The sequence below is a fragment of the Apaloderma vittatum genome, unplaced genomic scaffold (genome assembly GCF_000703405.1).
Source record: "Apaloderma vittatum isolate BGI_N311 unplaced genomic scaffold, ASM70340v1 scaffold2763, whole genome shotgun sequence".
In the NCBI taxonomy this organism is placed as follows: Eukaryota; Metazoa; Chordata; class Aves; order Trogoniformes; family Trogonidae; genus Apaloderma; species Apaloderma vittatum.
The window spans coordinates 96321-116713 of record NW_009706350.1 but is presented as its reverse complement, the minus strand read 5'-3'; the positions used below and the strand labels follow the sequence as shown (position 1 = coordinate 116713).

At 39.3% G+C, this 20393-nt stretch overlaps 1 protein-coding gene across 1 annotated transcript in view; it reads left to right on the top strand.

Moving 5' to 3' along the window:
* TBL1X (transducin (beta)-like 1X-linked) overlaps positions 1 to 20393 on the top strand; it is a 93001-nt gene that overhangs the window by 23775 nt on the left and 48833 nt on the right. The window contains exon 2 of the mRNA XM_009865744.1: positions 14657 to 14764. Coding sequence (XP_009864046.1) covers positions 14707 to 14764 — 58 coding nt within the window. The 5' untranslated portion in view covers positions 14657 to 14706. The remainder of the gene's footprint in view (positions 1 to 14656; positions 14765 to 20393) is intronic.

Here is a 20393-nt window from a genome sequence, read left to right as displayed (position 1 = left end):
GAAACCATTTCTTTGCTCTCAGAATGGAACCTCACTTCAGCTGGCACTCTCACCCATCATGGCTCTCACGAGGCTGCTTCCCACAACTTGGCAGCCACCTCCTTTTTCGCTGTGTGCCTCGTTGCCCTGTTGTGGAAGCTTTTCTTCCACACCCCCAGATCGATGCATGCCGTCCTACCCGTCAGCTCTCTCACCATGCAATTTGCCACCAGTCCCCTGAATTTAAGCGCCACAGAGAATGAGCACGCATTGAACGGTGTGTGTTTTTCGGGTCTGATGTTCAAAGCAGTCAACTGAATAGTAACAGTGTATTAAGAGCTAAAAACTTCTGCGATTTTCACGTTAAATTTGAACAAAATACAGGTCCATATAAGCAAACAGCTGTGATATTTAGGCCTGTTCTTAACTGAGGTAAAACAAATACTTACAGGGAAGAAAGAGTATTCTCTGCTATCTGGAGAAAGCAGCAACACCTGAGACTAATGGCTCGGTGGTCCGTCAGCCTGTAGCCGTGATGACCTTCACCTTCCCGTGTCCCATCCCTCACCCCTTCTCCTGCATCACCATGTGCCTGCTTTCCCTTGTGTAAAAAGAATCTGAGTTCCTGTCACCTGAGTCGGAAAGAAAGGTAGTGGAAGGAAAATATTTTGATAGTGCAATTACAGGCCTCTAACAAACCTGTGCGAAGCATATACAAGTAGTATTTTCAGGAGGTTTTATTTTAGTCAAATTTGTGTGGATTTTCATGGTGACAGAAAAGGCACTTTGCTATCATAGAGTCATAGAATGGCCTAGGCTGGAAGGGACCTTAGAGATCATTTAATCCAACCTCCCTGTCATGGACAGGGACACCTCTCAACTAGATCAGGCAACACATGGGGACTGAGCAGGGATCGAACCCACGGCCTCGGTGTTATCAGCACCACTCTCTAACCAACTGAGCTGACCTGCCCACCAGCTATGAGAGCAACCCCTCTGCCAAATGTCAAGTCCCTCTCCAAAGTGTGGAAGCACTAGAGATTCTTGTTGAAACAGCTGAATAAACATTGGCAAAATTGGGTTTTCCCCACCTTCACTCTGAAACGACTGAACTACTTTTGCATATGCCTTCTAGAAAAAAAATTTGCCTGAGGCAAACACTCAGTGTGGAGCTTTGCAGTCCAAATAGTTAAAACAAAGTCAAATTATAAGTGATAATATAAGCTTGTAATGTGTCATGCTTAAATATAGGTGTTGAAGTCTGCTCCGTGCATAATAGTACAAAGACTCTTCAATTTCTATAGAAAGAAGAAGAGGCCAAAATTATCCTCCTTTAATAAGGAAATGTAAAACAGATGTAAAGAAATAGTGCTAAGTCTGACAAAAGTAACGGAGATTCATCTTTGAGTAAACAATACAAGAATGCTTGTAATTTACTGTGCATATTTTTCATTGATGCTGAGAAAAATTTGAAATTTATATGGTTTGTGATTCACCTGCAAGGTACCTGCAATAATCAAAGATCGTTAAGAGGGATTATAGGTCTCTTGTTTCTTTCCCTCGTCCTTCTGGCTTGTGAATCTTACATTCTTTGCTCCACAGGATTTTCATTTCAGCAACCTGTAACCAGGTGTGAAGTATCCTCTCCTGGGAGCTGAAAAACGCAAGTTTGAACCTGCTAAATCTGAAGTGAATATTTTAATTTTCAGTCTCCTAAATCTCTTATACCACTTCCACTGCCACCTTTCTCCTATTTTTTTTTTGCAAAAAAAAAAACCTGACTGTTCTCTACAGCCAAAGATACAAATTGGAGCCTAGATGTGGAGAGGAAATGTAAAGCAATGAATCCCAGTCTCAGACAAGTGTCTAATCCATGGCTGCAGGAAAACACATAAATCTTTGAAACAGATACATAACTTTCCCCATTCCTTGTAAAGGAAACTTCATAGCTAACTAGCCTTTGAGAATTATGTTCCAGGAGCTGGATGACTAAAATACCTGCTTGGTTACAGTATCCTTAGACGATCCAGTAGACAGTATGGTATGAAGTGTTACCCCATGTACTTTCCTGCATGTCTTTTCCAAAACAAAAATTCTTTATACAATTAAGATTAGTAAAAAGGACAATGAGTGAGACTGTTCCAATTTGGAAAAATTAGTCCCATTTGATTAATGCCAGTACTGATATTCTTTTTGAAGCCATATGGAAGTTTGCATCTTTAGAACATTAGTGTAATTTCTCTTTGTGGGAACTAGAAGAAATGAATAATCCGGGCTGTATGAGTGGAGGTGCAGCCAGTCCATTAAGGGAAGGGTTTGTCTCCCTCTACGCAGCGCTCGTCAGACCTCATCTAGATACTGCATCCAGTTTTGGGACCTGACACAGCAAAGACGTGGACAAACTAGAGACAGCATGGGAGAACTCCAAGGCGGTGGGGCTGGAGCACTTGACCTGTGAGAAAGGACTGGGGGAGATGGGACAGCCTGGAGAAGGGATGGCTTCATGGGTACCTGACATGCCCCCAGCACCTACAAGGGATCATTGAGGAGATGGAGCTGGGCTCCTCATGGCGGTGAAAGGAGGGAGGGTGGGAGACAAGTGGCAAAAGTTGCGATAGATTCAGACTGGGTATAACTTTTTCCTCCGTGTTCCCATGGAGAGGGGAGCAGGTCAGCCTGGGAGGCTGTGCCGTCTCTGTCCTGGGAGGGTTTCATGCCCTGACTGGTCCAAGCCCTGAGCAGCCTGGTCTGACCCCAGAGCTGGCCCTGCTTTGGGCAGGGAGGTGGACTAGAGACCTCCCAAGGTCCCTTCCAGCCTGTGACCTGCAAGCCTTTAGGCACCCAATATCCTATTGTTGTTCAATGGCTTTTATAATATTTTTGTAATAGCAAATACATGATTGACATCAACTTCAATCCTTCTGATCATGCCTAGTTCCCCTAGAGTCCTTCTCGAAGGGCAAAAGCTTGGAGTCTTTTTATTCTCTGATGAAACAATTTTAGGGATTAAAACCGTTAAAAGCTTCTCAAGCCCTGTATGTATGGATTTAAGGCTTCAGTTCTCTGTATCTTGATTTTTTAAAGCAGAGGAGTGCTTTTTTATTTAATCTGAGCTAACTAATAACTGTGTCATAATATATTAAAATCCTTCCTGAGAAGCATTCAGCTGAAATTTTTTCATGAAAAACTTAGATTATGTCATGTCTGTCTCTGACTCCCCAAGGATTTTTGAGTTCATCTTAGTTTCTAGGCTGTTTAACTTTAAAAAAAAAAACTAGGTTAAAAAGCTTTTCTCTTAGTGTTGCCTTTTAATCTATAGACTTTGCTATTTATTTTAGGACTGTGTAGGACTTCATGATGCTGCCACTAGAAATGTGATTCTTTATATTTCTATATTGTACATTCTTCATCCATCTACAAATGCAAAAAAAGAATAATACCTAATGAGGACTGGCAAATTGCTCGTAAAATGCTGTCTGAATACACAAACCTTACAAAGTGCTGCTGCTTAAGCCTCCTGCTATACCTAGACTGGAGAAAATAGTGAAATGTTGTATTGAAATATACCAAAAATTATAGAAGATTGGTAGAGGGGAAAAAAGCATTGTACATTTGGCACCTCCATACATGACTGGTGATGTGCATATAAAAATGGTCAAAGGCCGATTGCAGGTGAAGAGGAGTAGTACAAACTATTCCAGTGGTCATATCTGTAAGGCAGAAGGACAGGAAAACCTAAAATGACCCAGAAACTGCCTCATCCCAATGGCCAGTTACAGCGTGCAAAGGAAGGAGGATGGATGATAAAGGAGATAGGATGTGTGATAGGTGATAGTGCTGTACAACATTCAGGCCGTACATGAATTTCTTTTTGCTATTTGCAGTCTGGATATAGAGCATACAGAGAAAAAAACAAGTAAAGGAAGAACAGTATCTGAAGTTGGTACTTGAGGTGTTTTTCATAAGGTGGAGATTTCTCAATTTTAGTTCTTTGTGTTGATTTTTTGTGGGAAGTTGCTCTATGAAATATTTAGCGACCTGAATGCAGAAAAGTAAGATAGAAATAAGCTTTTACTTTAGTGGTTGCTTCAAAGTTTCTGCAGGCATCCTTTCTAAGCAAATTATGTCTCTACATCCTTCTTCCTTCCCCCTCCACCTTCTTCCAGCAAGGAAAGTAGTCTTATACCTTCTGTAAAAATGGAGGCATTTAGTGACCCTTTTCCAGAGTTCAAACCAGTGTAAACCGGGAGTAAACCTAGTGAAGGTTGCGTTAAAAAAAACCAGAAAAACAGAAATGCCAACAAATTTCTACTAAGAGCTAAATTTTGGAGGTAGAAATACACAGCAGTGAAATATCCTGAATTTGTGTATTTAATTTTTTGTTGTTTCATTGCACTCTCCTGCATAATCTTTTTACTTACAGCATTTAACTTTGGCGTTCTCTTAGGATTATTCAAGAGAAAACATTAAATATTTTTAGCCATAGTTAATATATTTATAAAAAGTTTTTAATAAGATCTGCCGTAATAAAATTTTGAAATAGTTTCCATTTTAATTCTTTGTTTTCACATATTCTGAAATTTACAAAATACTTGGTTTGGGGGTGAAATTTTCCATGTTGTGAGCCTGAAAAGTATTTTTTCCTCGTTAACTCAGGGTATAATTCTTTCAGCTATTTTGGAATTATAAATGGGAAAAATAGTCTTTCTCTTTGTATAATAATAATAAAAAAATAAAGAAAATCTTCAGCTATGCTTTTAACAATACTACAGGGAAAACAAGTTAAGGTTGAAATATGTGGTAAGATCTACTGCCTTTGCTTACTCTGAGGGAAAAATTAAAAATAAAGTTATAAATGATGGAAAAATAACATCAAACTGTTCCTAGTAACATCTGCTAAGCTTATTAGCAGAAACAAATAAAACCCCACCACCTTAATGACGTCGCTGCACATTCCCTTTGCCTGAGGCCATCCAGACATGAAGTGGCCAGGCTGGTCCAGCTCCCGACTGGTTTCTAGACCTTTGCAGATCCTTAGCGTGGCTCTTGCTTGCGGGGCAACCACTTGGCCCCAACTTGTGAGGGGCCAGGGATGTGCCTGTCCTCTTCCCACGTGTGAGCAGCAGCACTGCTGCTTCTCCTGTCCACTGCTTCTAGAGCTCTGAAGCCGCATGGGGCCAGCCTCCTCCATGGCTAAAAAATTGCAGTTTTTTAATCCAAGGCAGGCTCCTGTTGTCTTATATCAATTTATTCATAGAACTTTGCGATGTCTCAGGGTTGATTTTGTCATACAAGTTATAGGCTTTGTCACGAGGTAGTAGTAGCAGAATATTTATTCTTTAACTGCTCTACCTTATTAATGTTTATAAATATGTCAAGGGGGAGTGTCAGGAGGACAGAGCCAGGCTCTTTTCAGTGATGTCCAATGACAGGATAAGGAGCAATGGGTACAAGCTGGAACACAGGAGGTTCCACAAAAACATTAGGAAAAACTTCTTTACTGTGAGGGTGACAGAGCCCTGGCACAGGCTGCCCAGGGAGGTTGTGGAGTCTTCTTCTCTGGAGACATTCAAAACCCGCCTGGACACGTTCCTGTGTGACCTACTGTAGGTGATCCTGCTCTGGCAGGGGAGCTGGACTAGATGATCTTTTGAGGTCCCTTCCAACCCTTGACAATCTGTGATTCTGTGATTGTGAGTCAAGCCACCCTAAAGAATACTAAAATAGCGTGAAGTTCTTATGTACATGGAATTGAAACACAGGTTTGACTGGCTATCTGGGTCTTGTGGGAGAGAAGTAACACACAAAGCTACAGATATGTGGACAAACAGGCCCTTCTGCATGGCGTCGCTGCTGTCCCTGCCTTGGTGCCCCTTGCCTGGAGAGCATTTCCTGTGTCCTGCAGCTCTGGAACAAAGGAACAAAATACAAGATTGCGGGTGTGAAAATATCTAAACACCTTTAAACTTAGTGCATGTCATCTCACTGGTCGCACTATTTCACGTGCCTGCCATGACTGTCCTTAATGTGTTGGATGGTGGAGGAAGCTATCATTGCAACCAGAAAGGCGATAGGAGTGCAATTTGTAAAACAAGGATTCACCCTCAGGATGGTGTAGGAAACAGTTTTTGTAAGAAAAGTGGAGCCACACGTGGATGTTTTATCCTTATCTTGCTCTTCAAAAATAAGGTACACAAGCAAGACACAACCCGATTCTGTAGCCTAGTTAAGTGCTTAGGTAGGTTGGGGTAAGTCAGGTTTTTGGCCCCTGCTATGGGAGTTGTACTGTAGTTGTACAGCAAAGTTGCAGGATGAAAATAAGAAGTAATCAAAGAAGCCTTATTCAGATATTGCATCTTTCAGCATGACCTTCAGGCTGCCTCTCAACTTGTCCTTCCAGGCCCGGCGCTATTGCATTCCTCACTGTGCTGTTGCCTCATTTAAAATGGACATCATGGCTGCTAACCCTCACTGCCCACACAGCCTGTGGCTCAGGGCCTTGTGCAGGTTTCTGGGAGCAACTTTTCTGTCCCAGCCCCATGGTTTCACCTCAAAGGCAAGCACTTTTTCTGCTCGACCATGGCCTGTCTCATCACAGTTGCGTGGTCTATGTCCATTCTTTCAGGCCAGCTTGGGACTCAGATACCTCATGCCAAAGTCTTAGTGGGTCTGTACTGTTAAGTGTCAGAGAAACTGTTGGCAGCTGAAGATGAAAACGTGCTTTATTCTAAATAATTCGGGGCATGTTCATCCGAAAAGTTCAGCTGTGTTATTTTACTCAGGCCTGCAGTCATAGAAGGAAACCAAACAGGTAGAACCGGTTCTGGTAGGAACTCATCCCATCATATTCCTTTCATCTCAGTATTCTGTGAATGTGAAGCACGGATGGAAAGTGTGAATGCTAATCTTTGTCTGCTCTTTTTGATTTTGTGGAGGTTTTGTTAAAAATCCACGTATATTAAGTGAAAAGTTAAATGTGAGACAATACTAATACACTGTTCCTCTTGCCAAATTTAAAGAAAACCAAGTATCAGTAGAGTATTTGTGCCATCTTTTTAAAGCTGCAATCTTCTTTAACTTTTTTAAGGATGTGACACTACTCACCAGATTTGAAGCATGTTTCTTGTCATGTTACGTGCATGGAAATGCACATGCACACAGACAAGTAACTGCACAATCGGACGATCATGTTTTTTGACCTAATTGGTTTGAAATGAGTGGGCACATACCGTTGTCCCCTAGTTTGTCCTAATTGCCATTTTGTGCTCATGTAAGGAAGAAAATCTTGGTTCTGTTTAGTGGCAGCATTCCCAATTGACTTCACTTGTTCCAAGAGTAATGAGGTATCTTGATTCTCAAACTAGATGCAATCACGTGTTTTGATGTCTCAAGCCTCTGTAATTCCTTCCTTTTTTATTTTAAAACAATTAATTTTATTTCATCTGCAAGCTCTAGGACTACTGTCAATCTTTGCTCTGCCATCAGTCTTATTTTTGGCTTCCCAAAGCCTTCCATACAATATACTAGTGTAAACAATATTTTTGCATATTAAAAAAGACAAAAATAATTGAAGTTGCCTCTTCTTAGAGCTAAGCTATAAAAGAGGTATAACACAATTGTGCTGATTAAGAAGAATGGATGGTTTTGTTTGCTTTCCTCTCCCTTAGCTAAGTGCCAAAAGGGAAGATCAATGCAGGAAAACCCATTTCACTCTGCAGCAAAGGGAGCTGGAAAAGATCCACTTGAACTCTTAGAACTGAAATGCTGGAGGCTGATGTAATTAAGTAAACCAGCGGAGAACTGAAAAATAACCTGATCAAACTGAGAGATTATAAGTATGAAAGAGCTGGTGCATAGTTCTGCATCTTTTGATAGAGGAAATAGAGTTTGCTGGGAATTTGGTGATGAAAGCCTTGTCTCTCATTGATAATTAGTTATTTTGCACTGGAAATTGTTGATTAATTAAAAAATGTTTGAATAGCACTTAGAAATTGCAGGAATATTTCTTTTTGCCCTTTTTAAAAATAAATAGATGGGGGTTTGATTCCAAATAGCTTTTCAGTTTGAGTTGTAATTTATAATTTAAAGACAATTAGTATTCACGCTGAAATAAAACTTTCTGCAATGATGTCCACCAAAGTCTTTAACTGACAGAGTTATTATTATTAATATTTTTGTATTTGATTTGATTATTTTTAGTGTTTTGATATTTTACTGGATGTATTATTTTGTTAACATTTTTTCTAGGACAGGACAACCATTTTGATATTACAGATTTTTAAAAGGATGAATAGGCATAGTTATGCTTTAAAAAAAAGAGATTAATCTTTTCAAAAGCACATCTTTATAGGTATTGCATAGAAAACCAACCTTCTTCCTGAACAGAGTTTTTATTTTATCTAACTGAAAGCCCCATTTTTGTCAGATTTGCCCACACAGCATTTGATTCATCAAAGGTGACCTCTTCAAGGCAGAATTGCAGATTCATTGATCACTGCCTTATGTCTATAGTTGTCACTCCTCCTACCTCCTCTTTGAATGATGCCAGATTTTGAATGTTGATGTGGTTGAGTTCAGTGATTAATTGTATGAGATACTCTAGCATGTCAGGATTCCAGCTTGACCTTTTTACTATCCCTGCCATTTTTCCTGAAGCTCTCAGATACAGATGCAGCTGTTATGTCTTTTCATCAGACTGTGGTCTGAGAGACAGCAGTGAGAATGGAGGTGAGCTGGGGCTCTCTGGGTTTGTTTTGGTTTAGTGTAAATAAATAGAATTTAAACCCAAAACAAAACCAAAACAAGAGCCAGCCTTAACATTGGAGAATGCTGGGGTTTTGACAAACCTATTGCCACTTCTCCTTGAGGTCGCTATCCCTAGCAGCTGCTACAAATGTTGGTGGCAGATATCTAAGTGAGACAGCACATATTTTACAGCACAATTGCTGTTCTTGAAGGAGGTTACCCTGTTGTGAAGAATCTCAGCTTTTGTCTTCCCCAAAACAAAAAATTCATAACTGTGCTTCAGAAGAAAACCTCAAAATATTAACTGTGTAAGTGATGCAAAGACATCCGTAAAGAGCCTGGAACAAAAGCTCTGAGAGGTTTGAGTTGCCTCATTTTTGTCATTTAGTAGTTTGGATGACCTGTGGTGAACATTTATGGAATAAGGATAGTTAACTATTTGCCTTCTCGTTAAGAAAGGCCAGGGTGATATAGTGCGCGTCGTACTGTGAGTGCATCTGGATCTGCTTTTTTAAGGGCATGATCTCTAGAAGGGGGGGACAAGTGTTTATATTTTAGTTTATTTTTTTTAATCAGGCTGTCAAGTTCAAGCCTTGTAAGGAGAAGTCTGGAAGTCGTGCATGCATTTTTAAGAGGGCTCACTGTTATTTATGTTGGTGATTGGCGTAGGTGGGGTTTGGAAAGAACCATCCTGCATTACTCCGCACCTTGTAATCAGCAGAGGGCAATAGTCTCGTTCACTTGTCAGGATGCTTGTAAAGAAAAGATGTTTTACTCTTTAGCTTTATGAAATGGCAGGAGAGACTGCGGAGGGAGAGGGGGCCGAGCGTGCTCTTCTTCTCTCCAGAAGTTCGGGTTTGGCATTTTGGGAAAGAAGCTTACTGAAGTTCTTCCTTCCAAAGAGGCAGCTATGATAAAAGCCAAGACTGAGGAATGCAGTGGTGTGAGCCAAGCTCATTAGCCTTTGGGGAAGACCTGCTGGCTGCTTACTCTGCTCTGGCTCTATGGTAAGACATAGCCTAGAAATATGGAAGCATAGGGCTCAGTGAAACTTTCTGATGAAAGTATTTTTCAACAGAAAATACTGAGATGGCCTAAGGGTTTGTTTTGTGAGAAGTGTCTTCTGGCTAGGGGAAATGTTGGTTTTCATTAAATTACATAGCATATGCAAAGCAGTAACACATTGATTTGGCTGTGCTGTCACAGTGTCTTCCTAGAGTCTATTTTAGTTTTCATGTTCACATTCTCTTCTCTGAGGCAGAGACACTGTAGTGGGTCCTGAGAGATTCGCCTTGATATGTGAAGACATCTTGGACAAGAAAATGGGAGCACAAGCAAAATACAGTTCTTGTGCAGCAGGGCATCAGTTTGATGACATTAAATATTTGAACTTTCTTGAATTATTTCACTTTTATGAAACCTCTCATTTTTGCTTTTTTTTTTTTTCCCAAAGCAAATATACAATTTCTCTTCGCCCTCCCATCATTTTAATGACAATGTTGTCTTTAAAATTTTGGTTGGAAAAGACGTTTCAGCTTAGCTTTGTCTAATAAATAGGTAAACAGTGCAATGCCTCCGGGAGATAAATGCAAATTTGTCGGTTTGGGGTTATTTGGTTTCAGGGGTTTTTTGAGAGGAAATGCTAATGACCCCAAAAAAATCCTCCAAGAAGACAATGCCTGTTCAGCACTCAGTTAAAGCAGACTGGAACTTGCGAATTTCTTCAGAGGCTAAGATGAGGGCTGGACTAGCCTTCTGATGAATTTCTGTTGACCAGGTTGGATGCAGAAATGGGAAGTGCCTGGCTTCCTATTTAACTTTCAGGTTTAGGTTTTAGCTTAGGTGTTTTCCCTAGATGTCTGGCCTGTTTCCGCCTTCCTGAGGGGAAGACTGACTGGTAACTCCCAGTCACTGTGGATGGCAATGCTGCTTCTAGTAGCAAATGTGAAATCCTTTCCTGAAATAGCCTCTGCTGTCCCCTGACCCGGGGTCAGCCTGGAGAGCAGGACACGGCCCTGGAGGACCCTGTGAGCATCGTTTAGATGAGAAGCAAAGGAGTTGTTTCTTTAGATGCTATTTCAAAGTCAAAAAAGTTACTTTCCCTTGGTTCTTCAGCCAGATCTCTGTTATTTATGGCAACAGTGCTAAAATATGCTGGACGAGGGAAGAGCAATTCTTGAGGAAGGGAATGGGATGTAAATAAACTATTCTTAGCTGACCTGGCTAGCACTGTGCTGAACCATAGCTATGCACAAGGCTGCCTTCTCCATGGCCCATAAGCAAGATTCTCGGTGCTCCAGGAAGGTTTAATTTGAGAACAGTGGTACGTCGGCGCACAGAGCCAAATCGGGTCTGATGGTGTACTCCAGGAAATAAGCTGCCCTCGTTGCCTGGAGCACAGGGGAGGTCAGCTTTGCTGGAGCCAGCTCAGCTCCAGCTGAACGACTTAGTTCAGCAAAAGCCAAGCAGCCCCAGCAGCCCAGTGGTAGCATATCTGAGCTAATAACCCAGCTTTTTACCTCTGCACGGGAAGCATTTCTGCAAACGTATCCTGGCAGAACTGAGAGTCGAGTGTTTGTTAAAAATCCTCGTTGCCTGGAGCACAGGGGAGGTCAGCTTTGCTGGAGCCAGCTCAGCTCCAGCTGAACGACTTAGTGGTAGCTAAAAATAAGCTAAAAATAAGGTTAAAAATAAGCGTTAAATTTAACTTTGCGTGATCTTGACAACACATCCACTGATGGATTTTGGGTATTTGGGATCCATTCTACTTTGGGAAATCAAAACGGGCTCAGCTCACATGTTTGGACAGTCTCAAATATTTGTGGGATCACAATGTGAATTTTTAAGGGGAGGTTGAAGTAAATAGAACTTTCCGTTATGTGTAATTGGATTCAGGGAAAAATGTTTCAAGTAAAGAAAGTTGAAACACATGCTTGAATGCTCTTTTTAACTGTTCTTGACATTATGAAGAGTTAGGATGTTATTGCCAGTTTAAATGTGAAATATCTCCGAAGGCACATCGGTATTGTTAGGAAGCTATAATTTATTTCTTCTAAAAAACTATTAATCTGGGTAATACCGGTCTCCAGTAACAAAATGAGACCATCAATTAGCAGAAATAAAGCTATCACAGTGATAGCTAAGGGTTACAGTGATTTCCTGTAGAAGTTTGCATTTCTGCGTTTAAAAAAAAGTAGTGTTGAAGAGCTGTTTGTTCCTTATGAGTCGGACTTGGATATACACAAAAGTACATTCCTCTCCTCTCCACCATGTCTTCTGTAGCCTCTTTGATTTGGGAGTTTATCTGCGGAGAAGAAGGAAGTCAAAAAGAGCGTTAATGAAACTGAGTATGGTCTTTCATAGCTCAGCCAAATTTCTAATGAATAGATTTCTCTGGGTCAAAGCCAAGATCTGTGTATCGCTCTGGACGGGTGAAAGCTTTATAGTTGGGTATCTGATTGCTGCACTGGCATGTGTGGGAGAGAAGAAACCTGAAATGTATGATCATCTGGTTATTTATGGCACGGTAACAATGTGTGTAAAGATATGATCCGACACATATGTCAAAGTCATTCCTGTTGACTGACTTTGGGGAAAATGCATTGTAAATCCAACTATTTGGTGTGCTTCGGATTCTGATACAAAGCACACAAACCTGCTGTGGAGGTTTTGCTGAGGCTGTTAGACTATTTTGCAGTCAGGCAAAATGATCTTCTCTGGTTTCTCATTTCTCTGGTTTTAATTCATTTAAGAAAGTCATCTTTAGAAAAACAAACTAAAATCAACACTACTCTTTTCCCTTCCCTTTCTCAAAGCAACACCCTGTGTGGGAAATACATGTTGATGTCTTAAATTAGCAGGATGCATCCAGAAATGGCATTTGTAGTTTCTTTTCTTTTTTTAATACAGTTCATTTTACCACAAAGTACGTCATTGCTTAAACTTAATTTTTGTAAGAGGTTTCATCTCTACCAACTTTCCTACCACCAAATTTTGAAACTGCTATTTTTAAAATGCTTTTGGTAATGTTATGTCGGGTGGGTTTTTTTATACCCACAGCTATCAAAGTTTCTTGATTTATTGACATCATGGCCACAGCAGCAATACAGATGTATTTTAAGTACTCAGACAGAGATGAAAATGGCCTTAACTGTTCTTCATTGTATGGTGATGAGTATGGTGATGATTATGCAAAAAGAGGCACAGGAATTTATTAATTGTTCAGAGCCAGATGTGTTTATCTGGAAAAAGCATGTATAAAGTTATACTGAAAGGGGTGCTTTCACTGCCTGCAGTCCCCAAACTTGGTGACTGAAGCCCTTAAAGCTCCCAGTGCTTCCACTCTCTTCATCCTGTGGCAGGGAAATTTGAGTCCATTTTACAGATGAGAGGTTGAGGAGAAAAGACACTGCATGGCTTCCCAGGGCAGTATGTGGCACATGTGACAGGGCTGGATGTTGTCCTCAGCCAGAATCTGGCACAAAGTCATCATCCTTTCCAAAGAAGATGACATTTCCTTCATGGAGACCGCGTGATTTTTTCTATTTTATTCCTTCTTGTTCTCTGTGAAGTACAAAGTGTAATAATAAAGACTAAAATACTTCAGGAAGACGTCTCCCAAATTACCCAGCTGTGGTTTCTTATGGCAAACGTGCACCCAGAGCCATTGATGAAAGATAGCAGCCCAGGAGAATAAAAGGCTTACTGGGGTTCGAAAAACCTCCATTTACATAAGTATGCAGAGACATCTGTTACAGTCATGAGTGACCTGCTGGTTTAAATCAGCAGCAAGGGAAACTTGCAGTCGATCAGCATTGCCTGCAGCAGCAGGTGCTACTTTAGGCAACAGGAATTACTGAAGAGGTTCTCGATGAACAAAGACCTTTCGCTTGCCAAGAAGAGACATACGGGAAAGTGAAACAACCGGCACACGCCTACGGTCTTTCGGGTGTCGTACACGATGAGAGCGTAGTGTGTGCTTCTGCGGCCAAACCTTTACGTGATCAGTTATAGGTACACTGTGGCTGACAAAGTGGCACAGTTTATGTCTGAGAAGTATTTGCGGCTTTTGAAGCCAAGCTACTTCAGTCAGATTCCCAAACAGAAATGAATCATCAAGATTTCATGGAAAATGTTCCAAACAAATTTATTATCTAAACCCACTGTTTTTACTATTGGAGTATATGCCCAAAATAGTACGTAAAATTGTCATCCTAAAGGTTATGACTTTTTAAGTGAATAATTGAAGTTTAATTCTTACTCACCATTAATCATTAGAGCCGTTATAACGTTATAGCTTCACGTAATGCCAGGATATTTGTATTCCTTGTTGGCACAAGTATCTGGCATTCTCCTTCTTTTTTTCCGTCTCTCTTCCTCACACCCCTCCCCCCCAGTAATAAAATTTGTAATCTCATCTGAAATTTAGATTTGTTTCTATTTAAGTTCACTGCATAACATGATTTTGTAAGGAAAGAATTTGTCTTTTCAGTGGATGAACTACTGGACAAAAAACTAGTTCACAAATTTGGGGCTGCAAAAAGGTTATGATTTGGTGTGTTGTACATGACTGTAATTGCCAGCAGTTCTGAAGAGAAAATGCTCTACACAGTAAAAAGTAGTTCTTCTAGTGTCCAAGGAACCTGTAGTAAAGCTCCAGAAGCAAAAGAGTTGACAAAGGCTCCCCAAGATTTAGAATGCTCTGCCATTCTCATATGTATTAAATATCGTTCTTTAATTATAATAAAAGGTGCAGCACAGCTTGAGTATTTCATTCACGATATGTAATGGGTGCCTCACACTGGGTTGTAACAGCCCTAATAACTATATGAGATCTTTAAATACCTTAACAATTCCCAGCTCTGTTTTGATAACAATTTTCGTAATAAATCAACATAATACAAAACCTGTTCTTTTCTTTCCCTTTGAACAGAGCGTGGATCACACTTCTCGTAAACCTCATCATATTGAGGTTGGGCTAAGATGAGCATAACCAGTGACGAAGTGAATTTCTTGGTGTATCGCTATCTCCAGGAATCGGGTGAGTTTTCTGTCTTTCCTCACAACTTCAGGTCATAGATGAATTGGGGAAATTGGCTTTTTGCATGGTGTTGCTCTAGGAATGTTACCTTGAGTGTTTCAGGCTGATAAACTCAGACTGAAGATTTCTTTCACAAACCCGTGTTTCTTTGAAATCATGGTCTTGGACATGATAAAAGTGCAAACATACGCAGGTAAAAAGTAAACATTGCAGTTAGACAAAACAAGGAAATAAATAACATTATGTTAACAAATATTTTTGTAGAGTTGACTCAGCCAAAGTTTTTTTGGCAGCACAGGCAGAAAGCGCATGGATTTTGTATGTTTTTTCTTAGCTGCTTGAAATAGGTGTGTCAGATACTTATTAAATAAAAAGAGTTGTCTAAATTGGTTTTATATTGACTCTAAACAGAAATTTGGGTGCAAGCATCAAACGTTTTAGAACTTCATTAGGGTAGTTATGTAAACTGAGCTGTGCAGGTTTCGGTGTGGTTCTGTCTTATTATCACTTCCACCTCTATTTGTTTTCTTGTAGAAAAGTGAAGTCTTACTGGACTTTTCCTTTTAGAAAGAAAGCTTCATATTTCTTTTTAAATAGTTTAAATTTAAATTTACAGTCTATTTCTTTTTCGTAGTCTTGATTCACTCTTTGACTGCAAGAAGCTCTTTTCACTAATGGAAAATGTTCTGTTAGTGCAGAGATGGTAGGGGAGGTGAGAAACATTGACAAAGGATTTATAGCCAGGATCCCAATTCGCTTGATATTGACCCTGTGTTCTGGGTTGATAAAAGCAGAATTGACTAGAAATATTTGGTGTTCCATCTATTCAAACAAATAAACAGAAAATTCTGTGCAAAACACATGTCTTTCTGTCAGAAGGCTTGAAGCCAGTTTTAGAATGAGCACTCCAGACCTGAGACATGTCTTGGACAGGTGACTAAAATCCCATCAGGTAGGAGATACTGGGTTAGCTTGCTTCTGTTGGTCATCATAACTGGCATTCATTATATGGATTATTTTTGTTTGTTTCTTCTATTTCCAAGACTGTTTCTTTTCCAGGAACCCAAATCCCTATGTAAGGATTCTCCACTGAAATTGAGATTTGGTCTTCTAAAACAGTTCTCTGAGAGTTCAGCTGTGGCCTGTGCTTGTAGCTGTTTCCTCACGAAACGTATAAAAAAATAATCTAATTCTGGCATGCTGTGAGATGAAGGAAAGATGGGATCTAACAAAACTAAAATTTCATCCAGACAAAATTTATTTTTAAAAATAAGCTATTTAGTACCACACTGGAAAGGACTTTTGGATATTAGAGCAGGGTGCCATAATCAAAGCCTAAAGAATCCTGAAATTGGTTTATGTTGCTATATTTGTAATGTAGGAGATTCTGCATAACAGTGTATTAATACAGTAACTTTTCGTAATGTGAAAAAATGTGGGGTTTATTGCTTTAGATAGATCAGTAGCAGGGTTAATGTTCTGTCGTAATTCAGAAGGAGACTTTACAAAGTTGTTCAAGAATGGTAGTATCAGGGAAATGTCAGGAAAAGGTTCTTCTAGGTAACACATCTAGCTAACACATGGCATTTTGCCATTTTAGGAAGAACTTAATGTACAAATTTTCATATTAATTGCAAGTTGTACTGCTCTTACCTTCTTATGTAAAGGGCCAGATGTTTTACTTATTTAATACAGACATACTAAAGTCATTCACAAAACATTGTTTCCACTGTTCTGTTTATTTTAGTCATATAAGAGAGCAGAAGTTGAAGTTAATATTTGAAGAAACATTCAAATGTGCTTCAATCTGAGGGTTTTGAAATCTGAATGCTAGTTATTTAGTAGATACACCTGACAGTTTACATTCAGCAAATAAAAGCTATAACCAATGACAAATGCACTAATCTATTTAAAAAGCTTCTTACATTTAGTTTGAATCTTCTTTCATACTGTCACTGGTTTTTTTTCCAAAGAAATTTTTGTATCTGTGTTTTCAGATAAAGTAGGGTAGTAAGACAGAAATTGTTATACAGCATCTTGCCTTTCCGCCTGTTAATATAAATGCCATAAGATGTGGCAGCAAATGGAAGATATTTAATCAGTAGCTTCAAAAATAATGCATGCCAAATTTAGAGGGCTAGTGCTTAAATACAGTGTAAGTTCAAACCTCTACAGTTTAGGGAGTTTACTGAAAACAAGGTTATTAAATTGGTTGATTATTAACATTAGTTGAACCCAATGCTTCTAAGCATTACATCAAACACGGCCATAAAGGTTGCTTACAAAACTGTACCAAAGTGCATTTTTTTTTCTTTCAAGTATGTGTCCTTTAATCTTATCCTATAAAACCTCCAGGCTTTCCCATAAAATGTAGTTAAATGGTGGGAGGAAGAGAGAAACAACAAAAAGAAATACGTGGATTGGAACAACTGTATAAAAAGCAAACTGTCCATGTAATATTTCAAGTATTTTGGGGCTGCAAGGCACAGAAGCACTTGAGATTATTTGAAACGTTATAGCAAAGATATAGATGGATGCTTTACACTTCATTATGAAAATACTGGCAGATCATTCTAGTAGAAGTTAAGTTCTTCTAAAATGGAAGTTAGAAGTGAAATTCGATAATTATATTTCCTCCTTATTCCCTGTCAGACTACAAAAGTTGCACAGAAGAGTATTAAAGGATTTGAACTGTCTAAACCATTAGTGTTGCTTTTTAACAAATCTGGATATACTAGTGGAAGTTCCAGTGAACTGGAAAAAGCAAATGTTGTGCCAGAATTTTTAAAGGTTAAACAAGATGATCCAGGTAACTATAGGTCATGCAAAACCATTGGAAGGTTAAAACTAGATACCTCCAACAAAATATGAAGAGATGACTTCATGCCTAATACTATCCAGCAAGTTTTTGTGAGTAAGAGATCTTGTCAGACAAACTTGATACTGCATTTTCCAAGATCACAGATGAAGCTGACAGAGATAGCTGTGCTGACAATAATACACTTAGACTACTTTATGACATTTACTTAGTCTTGTTGACACTATGGTTATAAACAAAATGAAATAACAGTGTGTAAAATCAGTGTAATCCAGGGTTACCAAATGAATTTAAAACAGGCTAACAGAAACATCTTGAAAAGTGCTTAGAGTCAAGGAATATTCATCTCAAAGATTGCTTCTAGTGGGAACCTGGAGGAATCTGTTCTTGGTGTAATACTGCTCAATAGCTTTATCAGTTACCTGGGAGGAAATATAAGATGATTCTCAAATGCATTTACAGATGGAATGAAATGTTAAGTTGTAGCACTTGATGAGTTGTAATACGTAATTTAACAGAAAAAAATACACCCGTGGAGACTGCTTTGAGTTGCTTGCTGCTGGAGAAGCAGGCTGGAGAAGTCCCGTGGTCCGGGGGCAATGCTGTCAAATCCCTCCAGTGCAAGACAGGATTTGGGCAAGTTAAGGCTCTAATTGTCCTAACTGTATTAAAATAAGCAAGTAAATAATTGCCTCTTCACGTAGGTGACTGTCTCAGGGCTTATCTGTGCTCAGAAAAACAAAGCAGTCAGCATAATTTCCATTTGGGTGCCATGGGTTTGGTGGCATAAGAATTCCACCACTAGGGTGGCTAGGTCTTGTCACTTCCACTGTAGGACCAAGAATGGCCTTCTTCTTGAGGTGTAAAGAAGTCAAGTGTTTCATTTCATTATTTCCTATCAAACACTCAAGTCCTGCAGTGTTTAGTTAGCCCCTTTTTGAACATGAGCTTTTCGGTGTGCAATTTTAGGTGGCTTAGGTTTTAAAAGTGCGGAGTACTTCCAAGGATTGTTTGTCTCAGGAGTCAAACTTTTAAAAGTTGAGTTATATTTATTTGTGGGAGTCTTTATTCAAAGACTGCCTTTAAGTGAAAACATTGGCCTCAGTGACTAAAACCAGGCTTAGGTTATATCTGCACCATGAGTGTGCTACCTTTGTGAACACAGGAACACACAAAATACTCCTGTGGTGGATGTACTTGTACCAACAAAGCAGGTGGATTGACAAAAGTGAAACAAGCTAAACCAAAGAAGCTACGGCTCTAGCATCTAAATTATGTTGATTCAGCTTTGCAATTCTTCAAATTCCCGAGAAGCATGCTTTTGCTAGCAGCCATCTTCACCGCTGACATAGTCCTTCTGTTAGTTTACTTCAGAACGAAGACCTGTTTCTAAAAAAAGTATAGAATTCAGAATATAGAGTTTCCCATTCTGCTTTGTCTGCCCAAAAGAGAAACAGATAATTATTTGTCTTTTGGAATAAAGGTCAGAGCAGTACAATGCAGTGGGAGTAATAAGGATTCTAAGGAAATGAAAAGAGGTGAGATGGGGGATGGCAAAATCAAGGGAAATCAAATCTCTCACATACTTTTTAATCTAAAACGTGCCACCGTCTGTTGTGAGTGACAAATCCTATCGTAGGTCCACATGTTATACTAAATTACCTACCTTACCCAGCCCAACATGTCAATTCAATTATTAAAGCTTTCTCAGATTTGGTATTTTTGATGCATTGATCGATGTAATTGTGTTCCATTTCTAGCACTTACGTGCATGTTGCAGTATAGAATTCTTATCTGAAGATCGGCTCCCCAGCTGTCTGTGGCTTGTACTGCTCTCCAGTAAGCCATTTATTGTACTGGATGTCTGGCAATGACTTGTTTGAGTTAAGGTTTTGCAACAGTTTCCATTTTTGCTTGTACTTTTGCTGTCCAGTTTGAATTTTTCCATGTTTTATGACATATACTTGATAAACTATTCCTCAGTGTACAATCTGCACCATGTCCAAGACAATAAAAACACTAGCTGGATGCTTTTGCTAAAAAGATGTCAATGAAATTTTTAGCTGCTGGCTTGGGACAATTTACCATTATACTTTAGAACTGTCATTTGTTTTCTTCCCAACCATAAAAATTAAGGCAGCTAGTAACATAGTTGTTTTTCTTCTATAGATTCATGATAGTGACATGTTGGTCTGTTTGGTTCATGGCTGACAGATTTTCCTTGTTTTGCTAAAAGATGAGATTTTTCCCTTGGATTTAAAACATAGGCTCAAGGACACATAGGGCACGAAGCATTTCTGTGAATCACAGCTCCAAATCCTTTCTAGAGTTAGGCATGTGCATACATGGACCTTTCCTACTAACCGCATCCAGGGCATGTTACTCTTACTGTGCCTTTGGAAATTATGAGGGAAGCCAAAGTATGGATATTCTGAAGCTTCTGAGATTTCATCATTGTGGTGGTGTCCAACAGGATACTAGTAGTTGGATAGTACTAACTTACAATTTTTCCAGTGCCATTTGAATTTTTTTAAAAGGAAGCAACAAAATTTGAAGGAAAATGCCTTCTTTATGACTCTTTCTGATTTTTAACAATGAAATTTTATACAATGCCTAAATGTCACATTTTCCTTGGATAAATTCTTAGGCAATGGGGAATGACTGAAGAACGATATCCTATTCTTTTGAATTTGTGCCTTATGCAGCGTTCTTTACTTACATAAGCCTGTGTAGTTTTTCTCTGAAGTCCATACTTTTACTGCATGTGAGGTACATTTAGAGTATTTTGAGCAACTGTGTATGTCACAGAGT